Consider the following 19,610-nt stretch of genomic DNA (forward strand, 5'->3'; position numbering starts at 1 on the left):
TTTTGACAAGAACCAGCATAGAACAATGAAATACGAAATGTAGTAAGCATTAAGTTTTTGAGACTACAGATAGATCATAACTTTAATTGAAAAACCCACTATCTACAATTAATGAAGCATCTTATCCTCTCCATGTCCCACTGTCCCATCCAAATGACACCACTGGCAGAGGATGACAAGAATTGGCTGGTCCCGGTTGGTACGCATGTGCCAGAACGCCTCTTCATCTCCGAATAACTACTGCAACCTAAATTCATCTGAATCAACTTCCTTGGCATCCCTCTACAATTTTTACCCCCCCCCCTCCCCCACACACACACTACCCTTCAATACTAAATTGGTGAATCCCTGATGTTTCACAATGTGTCCTACCAATCAATTCCCTCTTCCAGTCAGGTTGTGTCACAAATTTCTTTCCGTTCCAGATCTATTCCATACCTCCTCATTAGTTACATGATTTATCCATCTAACCTTCAGCTTTCTTCTACAGCACCACATTTCAAAAGCTTCTGTTTTCTTCTTGTCTAACTGTTTATTACCCATTTTTCACCTCCATACATGGCTACCCTCCAGACAAATACCTTAAGAAGAGACTTCCTAAAACTTAAAACTCTATTTGATGTCAACAAATTTCACTTTTCTTGCCAGATAAAGATAAACGCAAGTGTACACACACACACACACACACACACAAAATGACTGCAACCTCCGGCAGTTGTAACAGTTCCAGCTGCCAGACATTGCAGTTATGTGTGCATGAGGTGCGTTTGCTTGAGGCTATGGCTGCATGTGTGTGTTTCTTTTACTGATGAAGACCGTGGCCAAAAGCTTATGTGTAAGTGTCTTTTAATTGTGCCTGTCTGCAACTTCATGTGTCATCTTTACAGTAAGCAGCAATTTATCTTTTCCTTACATGGTTGATATTTCAACTTGGAGTTTCCATTGTTTGATATTGCCCTCAAGTTCATCTCCCTTGCATAGGCTCTCTGTATACTGCTTCCACCTTCCAGCTTCCTCTTCTTTGCTTTGGACTGGTTCTCCATCTGAGCTCTTCATATTCATACAGCTACTTCTCTTTTCTCCATAGGCCTCTTTAATTTTACTGAAAATAGTATCTATCTTTCCTTAGTGGCATATGCTTCTAAATCCTTACATTTGTCATTTAGGCATTCCTGCTTAGCCATTTTGCACTTCCTGTCTATCTCACTTTTTAGACATTTGCATTCTCTTTCAGCTGCTTCATTTGCCGCATTATTATATTTTCTTCTTTCATCAGTTAAATTCAACATGTTCTGTGTTATCCACAAATTGCTACAGGGTCTTGTCTTCTTACCCATTTGATACTCTGCTGTCTTCACTATTTCATCTCTCAGACCTCCCCATTCATCTTTTACTTTATACATTTATTCTAGTCAATCACTGTCTAATGCTCCCTCAAACTCTCACCAATCTCTGGGTCTTTCAACTTATCCAGGTCCCAACCCCTTAATTTCCTACCTTCAGTTATAATCTACAGTTCATAACCAATAAATTGTGGTCAGACTCCACATATTCCTGTGGAAATGTCTTACAATATAAATCTGGTTCCGAAATCTTTGTCTTACCATTATACAGTCAATCTGAAACCTTCCAGTGTGTCCAGGTTTCTTTCACATATATAACCTCCTTTCAAGATTCTTAAACCCGTTTGCCATGATTAAATTATACTCTATGCAAAATTCTACCAGGCGGCTTCCTCTTTCCCACAGTGCATATTCATCTACAATTTTACCTTCTCTTTCTTTTCTACTATCAAATTTAAGTCCCTCATCAGAATTAAATTTTACCACCCTTAACTACCTGAATAATTTCTTATATCTTATCCAGTGGTGGTTGCTGTGTAAGAGCACAAGAGCATGTGAACACCCTAGCATTTTCCTTCTTTTCCTGCTTTCTTTGAGTGTGTGCTTTAGTTTTCTTAGGTCTGTCCACATTCATTCCTTTTAATGTGTGTCAGGGCGCTGATGACCTCGATGTTGAGCGCCCACAAGCCCCAACACACCACCACCACCACCACCACCACCACCACCACCACCACCACCACCACACCTTGTGGATTTATTGGTTACTTTTCTTTGAATGCTGTTAATGTAACATAGATGCTGCACTTAAATCTACCATGCTACTGCTCCTCTAGACTCCATTAAACTTGGCATCAGGGTCACGAGCACACCTTCAGTTGCGCCCATTTTAAAGAGCTTTCACACACCTGCAACTTGCATGACGTAATTGCCGTATGGATCAAATACATACAGATTTGATAAACAATATGCACGGCTCACTATGTGGACAGCTAGCCCTTGCCACTCAACTAGAAGTTTATGTCTGTGCCACAGTGTGGCAGACTTTTATCCCCATTCGCTTGGCATAAATCCTGCTAGGTGACAGCACATTCCTCAGATATGCTAATTCATTCACTATATACTAAAATTAGATTGGATGATAGTATGTGTTAAAAGTTATACTGACAGTAAACCTATTTTGTGGGTTAATGAATTTCAGCATACGGTAATCAACTGGAGGTGAGGATCGTAAGGGTCTAAAGCACATCACCGTCAATTGTGAGATTGTAGCATTTATTCATGCTTCTGATATCTGTTGATCTTATGGTAGGTCAGGTTTATCTGTGCTGTAGGCCCACATTGTATAAATGAAAATTCACAAAAAACTATATCACTGGTTTCTCTGATACTCACTTAAATGTGGGATCGATTGCAGTGTGGTTTAGACTCTTACAGATCTCAGAGCCTCAACTGTATTCTAGTCAAGTGACCATGTTGCCAGACATTAGTGCTAGATTTTAATCATTTCCACAAATGGCAGTTTGTGTTTGGAGATGGTTGGTGATTGTGCAGGACTTGGCTTTCGTGTAAAGTGTAAACATGAGTTATGTTGAATCTATTTCAAATGCTAATACAAAAATAGCGCTGTGAGGATGCATCGTGAGTCGTGCTTGAGTATCTCAGTCGAGGTAGTGAAAAGCAAAGGTCCCGAGTTTGAGTCTTGGTCCGGCAGACAGCTTTAACCTGCCAGGATGTTTTTTCATGTCAGCGCACATTCTACTGCAGAGTGAAAAATCTCATTCTGGGAACAGAAAATTAAATTACCAGGAAAAGTTAGACGCAATGGAAGTAGGGCTCTGAGAACAGATCATTTGATTGAGACAGTGACGAAATCAAATAAGCGTGACTACAAGCAAACATTTAACAAAGGAAGCACAAGTTGTGTAGGTGCAGTGGAAGTACATTAGTTAACTAATAAATCTGTTAGGGATCTTGTACATTTGTCCGAAAAAAATGGAAAAGCACAAAAACTCCCACTTACACAAAAATGTGAAATGGAGAGTTGCAAAAGCTTACACATTATTTCATTATTCCCTAAACTGTACTTAATTATGTGTTGTTGTTGTTGTGGTCTCCAGTCCAGAGATTGGTTTGACGCAGCTCTCCATGCTACTATATCCTGTGCAAGCTTCTTCATCTCCCCGTACCTACTGCAACCTACATCCTTCTGAATCTATTTAGGGTATTCATCTCTTGGTCTCCCTCTATGATTTTCACCATCCGCACTGCCCTCCAATACTAAATTGGTGATCCTTTTCAAATGCTAATACAAAAATAGCGCTGTGAGGATGCATCGTGAGTTGTGCTTGAGTATCTCTCTATACTCGATGTTAACAAATTTCTCTTCTTCAGAAATGCTGTCCTTGCCATTTCCAGTTTACATTTTATATCCTCTCTACTTCAACCATCATCAGTTATTTTGCTCCCCAAATAGCAAAACTCATTTACTACTTTAAGCATCTCATTTCCTAATCTAATACCCTCAGCATCACCCGATTTAATTCGACTACATTCCATTATCCTCGTTTTGCTTTTGTTGATGTTCATCTTATATCCTCCTTTCAAGACACTGTCTATTCAGTTCAGCTGCTCTTCCAGGTCCTTTGCTGTCTCTGGCAGAATTACAATGTCATCGGCGAACCTCAAATTTTTTATTTCTTTTCCATGGATTTTAATTCCTATTCCAATTTTTTCTCAGAATATGCCCTACCAACTGATCCCTTCTTCTAGTCAAGTTGTGCCACAAATCTCTATTCTCCCCAATTCTACTCAATACCTCCTCATTAGTTATGTGATCTACCCATGTAATCTTCAGCATTCTTCTGTAGCACCACATTTCGAAAGCTTCTACTCACTTATCATACAATCTATTTATCGTCCAAGTTTCACTTCCATACGTGACTACACTCCATACAAATACTTTTCGAAACGACTTCCTGACACTTAAATCTATACTCGATGTTAACAAATTTCTCTTCTTCAGAAATGCTGTCCTTGCCATTTCCAGTTTACATTTTATATCCTCTCTACTTCAACCATCATCAGTTATTTTGCTCCCCAAATAGCAAAACTCATTTACTACTTTAAGCATCTCATTTCCTAATCTAATACCCTCAGCATCACCCGATTTAATTCGACTACATTCCATTATCCTCGTTTTGCTTTTGTTGATGTTCATCTTATATCCTCCTTTCAAGACACTGCCTATTCAGTTCAGCTGCTCTTCCAGGTCCTTTGCTGTCTCTGATAGAATTACAATGTCATCGGCGAACCTCAAATTTTTTATTTCTTTTCCATGGATTTTAATTCCTATTCCAAATTTTTCTTTTGTTCCTTTACTGCTTGCTCAATATACAGACTGAATAACATCGGGGATAGGCTACAACCCTGTCTCACTCCCTTCCAAACCGCTGCTTCCCTTTCATGTCTCTCGACTCTTGTAACTGCCATCTGGTTTCTGTACAAATTGTAAATAGCCTTTCGCTCCCTGTATTTTACCCCTACCACCTTCAGAATTTGAAAGGGAGTATTCCAGTCAACATTGTCAAAAGCTTTCTCTAAGTCTACAAATGCTAGAAACATAGGTTTGCCTTTCCTTAATCTATTTTCTAAGATAAGTCGTAGGGTCAGTATTGCCTCATGTGTTCCAACATTTCTACAGAATCCAAACTGATCTTCCCCGAGGTCGGCTTCTACCAGTTTTTCCATTCGTCTGTAAAGAATTCGTGTTAGTATTTTGCAGCCATGGCTTATTAAACTGATAGTTTGGTAATTTTCATATCTGTCAAATCCTGCCTTCTTTGGGATTGGAATTATTATATTCTTCTTGAACAAAACAATAAAATTCCACAAAACAATTCTTTCTTTTGTCAGATAAGTTATGCATATTATTATTGGCAGTGGCTGTAGTTGTATAAACTTGTTGATAAGCGTAACTGTTGTACAGCAGATGTTATTAATTTCACACTCCCAAATTTATCTGAATCTAAAAATTTGTGAACCCAGAATGTATACTCACGTGCCGCCACTGATCTCATTATATATTTCTTCAATCTCTTCATCATCTGCGGAGCTAGTTGGCATATAAATTTGTACTACTGTGTTCATAGTAGCTTACCCGCTTGCCTATTTTCTTTTTCATTATTATACCTACTCCTGCATTACCCTATTTGATTTTGTATTCGTAATCCCGTATTCACCCGCCTAGAAGTCCTATCCCGCCAGCCACTGAAAGTCACTAATTCCCACTCTAACTTCGACCTACCCATTTCCATTTTTAAATTTTCTAACCTATTACAGGCGATTTAAAAGTGAAAAAACTATTCTGCATATTTCCATTCACTAATGAATTATAGAACAATTTTTTGAGGAACTTATACTGACAGCAATAGCATTTTCAGAAAGGTGTTGTAATAATTGTATCACATGTTAACTCGAGAATATCTAGCGAAGATATCTTGAAAAAGTTGGTATTGTTTGGTAGAACATTCCCCATTAGGTCAGATTCAAGTATTTGTACATTTTCTGGCAGGTGGACTAGGGGAGGTATTTTAACTACTTTTTGGCAAAAGAATAGTACTAGCAATGACAAAGGACATGATATGCATACCTTGCAAACCTTATGTTTTACTGTGGATAAATTAATCATATAAATTATGTTACAATATCCAGAATAGTTATTTGCTCACTAGCCAATTTTTACTTCTGCTCAACCTCAGTATGAAACCTGTCTCTTGCAGTTAGCTCTAAGAGCTTTCTCAGTGACAAGACAGAGTGATCAACACACATTAAATGGGTGTCACCAATAACACATTATTTTCAGCAGACATTCTCATTACAGCAATGAAATTTTCTACAAATAAAATCAAATAATCACTGACAGGGAAAATAAATAAGTTTCAAGTTCTTTCAGTTAACTTATTCCTTCAACTTACCTTTAGTGTTGATGCCAATCCAGTTCAGGTATCGTGAAAGCTTTTTGGAGATGTATGTTTTGCCTCTGGCAGGCAGCCCAACCATAGCAATGACATGAGGACTGTTGACATAGTTGGCACGCTCTCCTAAAACAAAAGAAAACACCCACAGGCATTAAGCCTTGAACTATCTCTCTGGGTTTGTCACAGCACTAAGTGCCAAGAATATAAGTAGCAAGAAGCATTGAAGCAAGACCTTTGAGATGTTCAAGTGGTGCTGAAAAGTTATTCTCCCCCGCCCCCAATTTGTAAGTATTTTGAATGTAATCTTGACTCTCAGTCAACAAAACAGGATAACATCTTTAACACATAAATTATTAAAATAATAATTTGTAAACTTCTCGGAAAATATTACATTGTACCCTTTAATCTATGATGTACTTACAAAAAAGGACAAAGGAAGCTTTCTCTGGAGTTAGGAGGAAAAAACAGCTATATTTAAGCCATGGATTATCATATTATAAATAATATGAATTCTAGAGAATTAATGGAAAGTTCACTTAGAATTTTACAAAATTTAACTCTTGAAAATAATTCAGTACTGACAGTCTTCTCTTTCTACATAAAAGATGTTTGCAAGCAACATTTTCACACCACTGAACAAGATGTAATAGTAGAAGAAGAAAAGATAAAGATAATTGAACATGTAGATGATAATACAGTCTTAGAAAAGTCAGAGGAAGACATACAATTTATGATGTATTGTGTTGTAAATGTGGCTGGAGATCACAGAATGAAAATAAATGTAGTAAAAACCAAAATGGTAAGCGTCAGTAAATATGGAAGTTCTGGAAAAAAAAAGATTGGGACGAGAATCCTTATAACAAGTGAAACCTTTTAGGTATTCAGGAGGTATAATGGTGGGAAGTGTAACATGTATGGAAGAAATAAGAAGCTCAATATAGATGGATAAACAAGATTCTGAAGAGGGGAAAGGTCTGTTGGTAGCAGAAAGAATTTAGGTAGAGCTATGAAAGACATTTGCAAAGTGATATATCTGAAGTGTATTAGACGGCAGTGAACTGGGGACAAAATGAAAGAAGGAAAATACTTGGATAGTTTTGAAATGTGATTGTGGAGAAAAATGCTTAAAGTTATGTGGATGGATAAAATGAGAAATGAAAATTTACATAAAAAACAGCTAAGATGTGTCTAAAGGAAATGATCAGAGCAAGGAACACACCATGGCTGGGTCATTCAGAGTGAGGAAACTGCCTCCTTGAAAGAACCATCAAGGGAAAGACAGCAAGGAATAGAGGGAGAGGAAGAAGAAGGCTTGGAATGCTGCAAGACAAAAAATGTACAATGTTACCAGAAGATTAAAAAAGAAGTATATCAGACAGAGATAAGTGGAGAAAATTCAGTTGATGCCTGCTCTAAGTGAGAAATGCCACAGAAGAAAACTTACACAACTGTATTGTTCTGAAACTGTTAATTTGTGCAACCAGTATAACTGAATAAAGATATGTGTGTTATCAAATAATTTAAATGCCAGGCTAACCACCAATCACAAGAAATACTGAGTACAGAAGGCGTCCTCTGCCTCTGAGGACACTAGGGATAATGTGATACAAAAATATGGAAAATGGAGCGTTAAAAAGGTTAACATAATGTCTATTGAGAGGTGCAGCAACCACTGGAAATTTATGACTGATTATTTGTTACAGTCATAGTTGCTATATAACACAGTTGAGTAACAGTTCCAGCATTATATACATGCAACTGTGTGAAATATACATATTAAAAAGGGAGAGAAGATACAGGAAGGTATGTCTATTGGCATCTCACTATAGCTCAAATAAAATAACTTTGTGACTGACAGATTACAGTGATGGGGCAATGTTGCTAGCAAACACCCAGCCACACATGACAAGTCTCTACGTTGCCTACAAAACAGGCAGCACAGTGAACATGTGAGCTTGAGAAAAGATTACTTAATTTTAATCTGTGATTGTTGCTTTTGAAAGATTCAAGTGTTTATTTTAAAACTCCTTCGGCTTGTGATCCATTCTCAAACATTTGCCACATCAGTAAACTGTTTCTTCACCCTTTGTGTTGGGTGTCATTTTATGGCACTATTGATTTGGTATCTGGTCTCCCAATCGTTAATAGTATTAGTAGCAAGACTTTAAAAGATGTATAAATGAGCAATATATTCAGCATATCTTTGGAACAGGATCTAATTTCAAAGGGAAAAAGATTACTGTCTGAGGAAGCTTGTGCAGGAGACCTATGATTAATTTGCAAGTAAACTCTCTCAATTGCGATGATATATGTTTTTAAGATTTTAAAGGAAACCAACAGATATAGCAAATCACTTGACTGCACAATCATAACCAAGGCTATCAGCAGTCAGACATGTCACTCAGACATAAAAGATAAAGTAATCTTATCAGTCATGTAACAGTAAGCATAAATGGCTTGCAATGCTTCACAGAGTGATTTCTGTCACACTCTGTATCACAATCAGAAAGGAATATCAACAAAAATATTTTGTACAATGTTTCACACTTCTGAAAAATTTACAAAAACTGATAGTCTTAATCTATTTATAACGCAAACAGTAAGGTGTGACTGATCACATCCACCCGTCCATTTGCTGAATTCCAAGTACCAATTTCAAATGTGAACACATTTTACAACTCTGTCTTTGCACCTCAAATATAAAAATGTATACTTGCAAACTCAGTCTTTAATTACCTCAATGCTGGTGGGATCTTAAATGCTTGTCTTCCTTCCTTACAAATAAACTAACAAGTTCATTCAAGAAATGAAAACTGACATAATAAATCATATTGAGGCACAATACATGCTTTAAAGGAAGACTGCAGGATAGTTGGTGAAAAATGTATGAATTTTTAACTGATAGTTTGGGAATACAAAACAAAGTAAAACCAAATTCTGCCTGTGTTTTCTTACCAATCTACTGCTCAGTAAAGCAGATATGAGTCACTTTGTCACAGCATAAAAGATCTCAACAACAGCTTCATAGTTCCATTATTTTATCTTCAAATACCACTACTTAGTTCATGGGAGTGTATCACATTTTGTCTACATAAAACTGGACATGGAACAGGTAATCTTGTACCTTTAAGTGAGACAATGTCACAGAGGTAAGGAAACAGAGAGAAACCTTGGAGAAACCATATATTATATCGGAAAGAGGCACTGCCCTGTGATTTTAAACTCGCCAAACTGATTTATTACATAAAATCAGGACACCAGTACTCTAAGATTATTACATGAACATGCGTTCCATTTCACTGACTGGATTTTATCACCGTTCATGTTAATGATAGGGATCTAGGTGGTGAGTTTCTAAATGTCTCAAATTCAGTTTCTGGCAATTGTGTATTTCCTCTTTTACAGAATTCATAGTCCTTGAAAATTCTCAGAATAAGGGAACAAAGCAGTATTTTTTTCTATACAAAATATTGCTTTCTCTGTGGCAATGAGGCGAGAATGGACCGTAATAGCGGCCACTTTGTCTCCAACCAAATTATTTCAAACTGGCTATCGAGTAATCAATATTCATGCTGTTGTGTGAATTATGCTTCAAAGAACTAAGAGATACCTATGGGTCACTGAAGGGAATTGTTTCCTGATACGTTCATAATGCAATGTTTCTTCAACCGATGAAAGAGCAAAAAGTCACTGCATGTACACATTTTTCACGTACGATACGTGACCCCAAAAGCATTACCATGTCTTAACTGTGAGCTGCACAGCAGGTGGGGCATTGTCGTGAAGCAAAAAACACCACCTCTGACAACCTCCTGTGATGCTTCATCTTAAGATCTTCCCTTAACCTCATCATGACACTATTTTGCAACGTCTTTGGTTTACGGTGTACTATGCTGTATTCTTCAAGCATGCACACAAGAAATGTATTCGTAATTTTTAATATGAGTAACTTCAGCTACACATATTGGCCACATATGAGATTTGTGCAGGACTGGGACTCAAACCTGGATTTCCAGTTTTACGCGAGTGGTCGCCTTAAACACTTCAGCTATCCGAGCACGCCTCCTGGACCGACTCCTAAATTATATTACATGTATAGCAGACGCAACGACTGTCTCTTCCCGTGCAGGAATCACAGCAACTGTGGGGATGTAGGACGAGGACACATGGATGACATTTGGAAGTTTGCATCGGTCGAGGAACAGTGCTCAGACTGCCAAAAAGGTTAAGGCAACCGCCCTCAAAAAGCAGGAAAATTAAGGCTCGAGTACCAGTTCCGCACAAATTTTCATCTGCTGCCAATAAATTGTGCACCTGAAGTCTAATAGTATTTGTGTATTTCTTCTCTTCCTCGCCATGACAGTTCGATATTAGGCTCCTCTACATTATCTGTTAGCACCACACAATCATTTAAAAAATACCAGCGCCACATTGCCAGATGACGGCCCTTTTACCGCGGTGGCGAATCCACTTGGCTTGCTCCTTTATCTCGGGGCCATTCTGATATACCCAGCACTCAGCCATAGTGATTAAGCGGACAGAAGTCATCTGTAGCATTTCCTCTGCTGCCTCAGTACCACGGGCTTTTTGAATGGAGGAGAGCAGTCGTGAAACCTAGCAGACGGCCTTTGTCATGTTCAAAATAGCGTACAAGATCTCGAAAACTGGTCCATGACTTACTTCTCGCTTTTCCCACTACCATCTCGGTTGTGATAACGCAGTCTTTGAGCACCAGGGTCTCATCACTTGTGCGATCCATAGTTATTACCACACCATACTCCACTTTTAATCAATGGGCTGCGCTATTTTGTTTCGGCTCCTCTAGATGTAACGGGGAGATTTCAGTGTGTACCAGGAGTACAGACAAATATCAGCAAATAAGTAAATAATATATTACGTAACTTAGACAATAATTAAAACTTTATTACTATCCCTCGTACTTTCCGATTAGGGGTCCTGTTCGTACGAGTTAATGCGAACTGGTTCGATACTTCTTTTGACGAAAGGCTTGCTCTCTGTAAACCACAATAATTCGTCACAGTTTTCTAATCATAACTTTTCAAGCTGGTTACCACATAAAGCGGTTGAAATCGGTACCCTTGTAAAAAACTGTAGCAGTCTAGACGTTTGAAAAAGTTTTATACATTACACGGAGACAGCGTTTTCCTCAATTTAACCATGCTAAATATCACAAATGTGTATGGTTGCGCGTGGATTCAAACTGATTGCTCCACTGCCTCATTCACTGCGCCACTGTTTCGTCACTGTTGTCCAGTGTGAGGATAGACGTCACTCTTGTCCAAACAAAAAATATTCAAATTTGTGTGAATTTCTAAGGGACCAAACTGCTGAGGTCATCGGTCCCTAGACTTACACACTACTTACTACAACTTTAAACTAACTTACGCTAAGGACAACACACTCCCATGCCCGAGAGAGGACTCGAACCTCCGGTGGGAGGGGCCGCGCAGTCCGTGTCATAGCGCCTCAAACCACGCGGCACTTGTCCAGTCTGTGGATATATGCGTAGCAGGGCTGTTGATGAAATATCGATATCGAAATGGCAATATCGAGGCCAGACTTTTTTTTATATATATTTTTTAGCAAGTTATCGTAAATACACTCCTGGAAATTGAAATAAGAACACCGTGAATTCATTGTCCCAGGAAGGGGAAACTTTATTGACACATTCCTGGGGTCAGATACATCACATGATCACACTGACAGAACCACAGGCACATAGACACAAGCAACAGAGCATGCACAATGTCGGCACTAGTACAGTGTATATCCACCTTTCGCAGCAATGCAGGCTGCTATTCTCCCATGGAGACGATCGTAGAGATGCTGGATGTAGTCCTGTGGAACGGCTTGCCATGCCATTTCCACCTGGCGCCTCAGTTGGACCAGCGTTCGTGCTGGACGTGCAGACCGCGTGAGACGACGCTTTATCCAGTCCCAAACATGCTCAATGGGGGACAGATCCGGAGATCTTGCTGGCCAGGGTAGTTGACTTACACCTTCTAGAGCACGTTGGGTGGCACGGGATACATGCGGACGTGCATTGTCCTGTTGGAACAGCAAGTTCCCTTCCGGTCTAGGAATGGTAGAACGATGGGTTCGATGACGGTTTGGATGTACCGTGCACTATTCAGTGTCCCCTCGACGATCACCAGTGGTGTACGGCCGGTGTAGGAGATCGCTCCCCACACCATGATGCCGGGTGTTGGCCCTGTGTGCCTCGGTCGTATGCAGTCCTGATTGTGGCGCTCACCTGCACGGCGCCAAACACGCATACGACCATCATTGGCACCAAGGCAGAAGCGACTCTCATCGCTGAAGACGACACGTCTCCATTCACGCCTGTCGCGACACCACTGGAGGCGGGCTGCACGATGTTGGGGCGTGAGCGGAAGACGGCCTAACGGTGTGCGGGACCGTAGCCCAGCTTCATGGAGACGGTTGCGAATGGTCCTCGCCGATACCCCAGGAGCAACAGTGTCCCTAATTTGCTGGGAAGTGGCGGTGCGGTCCCCTACGGCACTGCGTAGGATCCTACGGTCTTGGCGTGCATCCGTGCGTCGCTGCGGTCCGGTCCCAGGTCGACGGGCACGTGCCCCTTCCGCCGACCACTGGCGACAACATCGATGTACTGTGGAGACCTCACGCCCCACGTGTTGAGCAATTCGGCGGTACGTCCACCCGGCCTCCCGCATGCCCACTATACGCCCTCGCTCAAAGTCCGTCAACTGCACATACGGTTCACGTCCACGCTGTCGCGATGCGATGGAGCTCCGTATGCCACGGCAAACTGGCTGACACTGACGGCGGCGCTGCACAAATGCTGCGCAGCTAGCGCCATTCGACGGCCAACACCGCGGGTCCTGGTGTGTCCGCTGTGCCGTGCGTGTGATCATTGCTTGTACAGCCCTCTCGCAGTGAGTATGTCTCGGAGCAAGTATGGTGGGTCTGACACACCGGTGTCAATGTGTTCTTTTTTCCATTTCCAGGAGTGTATTTGAAATTGTTCTTTAGAAATTGTAGTAGAACGTAATTTTACCGTCAGTGTGGAGGAGTCTACTACTTTTTGCTTTCATCAGTCTCTCTCTTTCACTGTAAGAACCATGAATAGGTGCCACAAAGAAGAAATCCGAATGAATGCGGGTGCGAGGGAGGGAGGGGGGGGGCGGTGTGAATGGAATAACAAGATTACCGATTTGAGGAAAAAGCACACCACTTGCTTCAAAACAAAATTTCGCAAAATTATTATTTCTTCACTTCGGCATTTTTCAAAACAGTTGCTGAAAATGATGAGCAAAAATCTAAATGACAAGATTGGTCTTTGCGGAGGGCGGAGAAGCGTGACGGGAAATGCTGATGTAGTCGGTGCTCGACGCTACCAACAGAAACTGCAATGTTTAACTTCACCATGCAATTTTAACACTACAAGTGCTAGGTAGTTGGCATTGCAGGAAAGAAAAAAACGGGTAAGTCGACATGAGTTGCTCCCGACAAATCAGACATGTGGCGAAACCGAACGACGGATACCTTTTATTGTGCTACTTACTTGCAGTTACCATAGTTAGCAAAGTGGTTATCGCCAAGCGTGAACGTGCATCGTCTTCCTTTCAATTCTTACTCTAAGAGGGATAAGCGGGCTGCTGGCTTGTTCATGTACAGAATATCTAATAATAAATTAAAATTTAAATATTCAGCTCTAAAACTGGCATTATATTTACAATGTGCAGCAGATATTTTTATAGGCCGGTACGTCGATATTTTTTCTTCGAGTTATCGAGGGCCGATAATTATACTTTTTAAATATCGATGCATCAATTACACCATATTTTTAAAAATATCGACAGTCCTCGTACGCAGATGCGCGCATGTTACGACGTAACAACGGAGTAACACTTTTGTCCGCCGACGCGCGAACAAGCTCGTGACAAAACTGTCACCGCTTCGCTAGATTTTTGCCGCTGAGCGCGCACGCGTGATAAAATTGTCACTCTACACCCATTCTCCGTTCCACATTTGTTTTCCCACTAACATAAAGCGACACACAATCATGGCACCAACATCTTCTTGCAACGTGGTTGTACACGAAGACGACATTAATAATGATATTTGTATAGGAGTGGTAAAAAGACCAACACCTTTCGACAAAAATTTGAAGGATCATTCAAACTTAAATTTGAAAATTAAAGGATGGGTAAAAAGCAGTCGAACAATATTTTAAGTGCCTGGGGCAAATTTTGTTCAGGCAGTGTATACAATCTCCTGTTCTTATTTTTGTACGTTAAAGCAGATAAAAAGCGAAGAAATTCGTCAAGATTTTCTACACTCATTGGAAAATATTGAAAAAAATTCTGTTGATGTTTTCGAAGTTCTTGAAACATTGTGTAAAACTTTCTACTTATTAGCCAGTCACTCCAAATGGGGTGTACACGGCACCCTTTTTATCGTATTTTGTTTTACGTCTCATGAGTTCTCAAATAATGACCGTCTCTTCAAAAGCCATATAGACAAATGACGCTTGGATTTCAAAAACTGTTCAGTGACTGTCATCTTTCGCGGGCGCACGCCACATTTAAGGAATGACACGACAGTAACTCTTTGTCACGGTGACAAAAATCACCCGTGGGCGCTAGCCCTTACTATGACCACCGAGGTTTCGATTTATCTTAGGGTTTTCTTTTTTGTGCGCTACTCCTTAGTACGAGGCCGAAGTTTCGATTTACATCTTTTTTTTTAAATCAATTCGTTTGCTGGTATAGCCCATTTGCTCCCCTCTCCTTGTCAATCTGAACTAGTACTCAGTGTCAATCTCAACGTTGCCGCGAATTACTCAGAACTAGCGAAGAGGCTACTCGAATCACAATGCAACATAAATGAAACGTGAGGAGAAATGTGAGCTGTAACAATTCCATCTTGCCAAGACTTATCTCCTTCCATTTTAATCAGCCTCATGGTTTCGATTTGCCGAGGAGAATCTAGACATCACAAAGCAAGCGTTCCAACAAGCCAGAAGAGATGCAACTTGCGACTCCACATACGAGAAAGACATTTCCATCCCCTAATGTGAGTGTGATGACAAATAGGTTACAAATAGATAGAGTAAAAGTCAAATTGTCTCAATATGTTGGATGCTAAACGATGACCAAACTGGCGTCCAATTGACGTTACTTGTTTATTTTTTTCCTGTATCCTCAACATGTAGCACGAAATTGTTAGTGTAGAAGTACAGCAAGAGCAACAGTAATAAATGTGTACTACGGAAATCAAATTACAGAGTAGTAATTTTTTATTAAAATGACACACTAATTTAAAATCAGAGATGATAAACAAAGAAGGGGGATCTCCCCAGCTGTTTATTGCAGTTCAGAAACCTCAGATTCACCGCTGGAAGATGCAAATTGTCTAGAAGATCGTAAAAATAGCGTCAAATGAAATAACTCGAGTCTCCACATAGTTTACGTCAGTGTCGTACAAGATATATATTGGGAGTGATCAGTATCGTCAGGATATCACAGCGTTAAAAGCTATTAGCGAAGTTATTTACTTAATGCCGAATGACCAGTCTCAAATTGAATTTCGTGCATTTTGCAACAGCGATAGTAACATATTTATGTAAATCTCACAGTAGCGCCAGTTATGGATCTAGTAATACAAGGGAACAAATCAGGAACTCTGAACCCAGTTGGGAGAGAGAGAGAGAGAGAGAGAGAGAGAGAGAGAGAGAGAGAGAGATCATAGTTAACACTTAACACAGAAGTAATTAGGTTAATATAGGAGAATCCATGTTTTAAAGTTCTCAACTAGTGGTTACGAAATATACCCTGTTAGTCCAAAATGATTCGAGACTGGATTAATAAAAAAATAGAGAAACGTTTAGATGATACTTTAAATGTTTCAGATGTTGTACATAGTTATCTCTCACTTCAGTAAAACTCACAAAACGTTCATACAACAATGTCAAACTGTCATTTCAACTCGAGCGTCACATTGCCATGAATGTCGGTGATAGCCCTTCGCGTGAATTTCTGCATTTTGCCGTATTGACAACACCAAGTCTGATTTTTTTCTGAAAAGAATTGTCCTCATCCTGGGTGTTGCTCCATTGCGATTTGTGACACAGAAACGTCATGCCTGCTCACAGCTAACTGGTCGAATGCACATCTGTTTACGGTTTTTGGTTCAAGCTGCTACCGTAGTTACTGCGTTGATATCGCTCATACGCCAGGAATAGATAATCAGTTTCGGAACTATATGGACGGACGGTGTAAGTTGGATAATATCTTAAAATTTAACTTTTATGCCAGCACTGGTGATGGAATCAACGTTACATTCAACACAGCTAGGGTACAAGTTCTGATGCGGGGCTCACTAGGGTAACACACAGCGCAAACTGCGCGAAACTGCAGTACATCTGACGATGTGGTGTTCATAGGGACCACGTTGATCATCTACAATGCAAAACTGTAATCTGAAGATAGAGTTGGGTTCCTAGAAGTGTCATAGCTAGTAAATATACATATGGTAAGTTTTGACCGGTTTTTTTCGTTGCTTTAGCAATGTGACGTACCTTTGCGCACAGGTTATTCACAAATATGGTTGTGTGTAAAAACTAAAAGGGTTACTAACTAGATGACGATACGCAAAATGCATGCTTGTTCAAAGACATTATCTGATAGACAATTTGCCTGAGGCTTACTTTTAATTTGATTATCGTTTGGCAGCGATGTCAAAAACTTACGCTCTACCTACACTGCAGGGAGCTAAGGAGTCTTAGACTTTATGGTACACGGTATCAGGAAGGGCAGAGGAGGGTAATTACTTTCTATTTTTTGAAAGACTGGCCTTTAACCAATACCAAGGAGGGGGGGGGGCGAGTTTAATTTACGTTCATCTTTTGAAAATACTGAAATCTGAACAGATACTTCACATTTTAAAATTTTGAGAAAAATATTAATTGTTTTTAATTAAGTCTTCTACCAGATTCCATAAATGTTCTATATTTTTCACTTAAACTCAATGAAAAATTTAAGTGTTAATAGTAGCTGTGACTTTTCAGAACGAATGCCGTATTCTATATTTTCAGGTACAGGACTCTGCGTACACATCAAATACGCCTTCAAAAGTCTGTTGTGAGTAAAAGTCAACAATAATAAACGAAATTTGTATTTTAAATTTTTTGTTGTGGTCGGGAAATAGCCCCCTTGGTATTACAAGTAATTTAAAGTGCGATGTTATTACTAAGAGTATGCTAAAAGATATTTTCAGGTTCTTGACCATACGTACTGATCAGTACCTCTCTAAAATGTACGTTGTAATGTAAGCCCACAACAATTAACAAATTTTGTTTTCTTCTATTTTTTAGAGTAGGTATAAAGTATTCCGCCGCCCCCCCCCCCCCCCCCTGTAATGTGTGTTACTGAAAATGCGTTGGTTTCGTTAGGGTCAAATCCAGTGATGCTACGAAACTCGGAAAGAAGAATATTAGAAATGGTGCAACAGTAACGCGGTCGAGACAAGTCCGTTGCTGTGCGTCATTTCATCGAGTTTCTTCCCCAGACTCTTCAGTCATGGACTGCCTCGTTAGCCCCCTTTCTTCTCTAGTCCCTCCATTCCCCCCTGTTGTTCAACGTCAGGCATTCTGAACTACAGAGTGCGGCTATTTTCACTATTTTAGTACAACGCTTCATCTCTACTCTTTAGGAGATAACTTTTCTGTAGAATCTATTTTGCGTTGACCTATACGCTAGTTCTATCTTCTTAGCTCTCTCTTAGTTCGCTTCTTCATAAAGACCATTTGGATGAATCCATACACCACGAAAATGGGTACAACAGAAAGGCGATCTCTTGAAAAGCAAAGCTATGGTGGTGTACTCATTAGTGAGGACATAAACGCTCCATAAATCAGAACACCTAACATCGAACAAGAAAGGGGAAATGGAGTACTTAGAAATGAACACGACACGAAATATAAAGAACAGTCAAATGAAAACATGATACATGGAAAAGAATAAGTAAGTTGTTTATCATTTCAAAAGTATCGCCATAACTTCATACATTTATCAAAAAGTGGTTCAAATGGCTCTGAGCACTATGGGACTTAACTTCTGAGGTCATCAGTCCCCTAGAACTTAGAACTACTTAAACCTAACTAACCTAAGGACATCACACACATCCATGCCTGAGGCAGGATTCGAACCCGCGACCGTAGCGGTCGCGCGGTTCCGGATTGAAGCGCCTAGAACCGCTCGGCCCCTCCGGCCGGCCAGTAATTGGGCTAGACTATCTTTAACCTTAATTCAAACTGATAGTTATTAACTTGGGGAGTATCCTGCTTGAGTCCGATTGTTTCTCTGAGTAGCCTGCAAATATTTTTGGTGAGATGGTTTATTAACAAACGATTTGCATGCGAACTTGCATAACGACACAGTAACGAAGCAGTGGACTGCCTAGTGAAGACGAGCATTAGTGAAGGACAATGCCGTATAACGCCAACCCCTCATACTGATTTCACACTTAAGCCAAGAAACCTGCTTACCATGACTGTAACCGTGACCTCTCATGTATCGCAGCAATGTTGAGTGGGGGCATCATCTAGCGCTCATACAACCGTACATCTCTCCCCGACCGTAGTTCGACTATGTCAAGCTATGTAAACGTCACGCGACGTCTATCGTTCATTATGAGGCTGGGACACGGATGTTATCCCGCATATTTACATCGAACAAAAATTTTAGTTTCTGGACGGTGTGATCAGGAACAAGCGGACGTGACCGATCGGAATCAATAGTACTCGCATGTAAATGCAAGGAAGCATAAGAAGTATTATACAGGAAACTAGTTGCAAGAGGCTTCCCTCCATTAGTGCCAACTCTTTACTCTACAGATTCAATATAAATAAGTACAATTTGATGGCAGACTACTTAAAAGAATACACTTTTTTAAATTATGAACTTGTATGTATACTAGTATATACTTATGTATATGAAGATACAAATTATTGTTTCTTAGTATACCTTTTAAATTAAGGACCTGGATGTGTACATGAGGGCTTAAACTACAGGGTGATTCGTTTGAGATGTCACAAAAGTATAACGTTGTATTTATTAAGTTAATGTGCATACGTCTGAGTAACTTTCTGCAATATACGTGAAAATGATGGGCAGTGACCATGCTCCAGGAGGTAAGCCATCAGCGCTCGTAGTTGACAACGCAAACACCAAATGTCGAAAATACATTTGTACGGAGGCGGCACTAGTTAACGCGCTCCGTGTCT

At 40.0% G+C, this 19,610-nt stretch overlaps 1 protein-coding gene across 5 annotated transcripts in view; it reads right to left on the reverse strand.

The window, feature by feature from the left end:
• The window catches only part of LOC126253457 (6-phosphofructo-2-kinase/fructose-2,6-bisphosphatase 2), a 370,956-nt gene that overhangs the window by 49,336 nt on the left and 302,010 nt on the right, over positions 1-19,610 (reverse strand). For all 5 annotated transcript variants that reach the window (XM_049954807.1, XM_049954811.1, XM_049954810.1 and 2 more), the window contains one exon: positions 6,317-6,442. In XM_049954807.1, coding sequence (XP_049810764.1) covers positions 6,317-6,442 — 126 coding nt within the window. The remainder of the gene's footprint in view (positions 1-6,316; positions 6,443-19,610) is intronic.

The sequence above is a fragment of the Schistocerca nitens genome, chromosome 4 (genome assembly GCF_023898315.1).
Source record: "Schistocerca nitens isolate TAMUIC-IGC-003100 chromosome 4, iqSchNite1.1, whole genome shotgun sequence".
Taxonomy (NCBI): Eukaryota; Metazoa; Arthropoda; class Insecta; order Orthoptera; family Acrididae; genus Schistocerca; species Schistocerca nitens.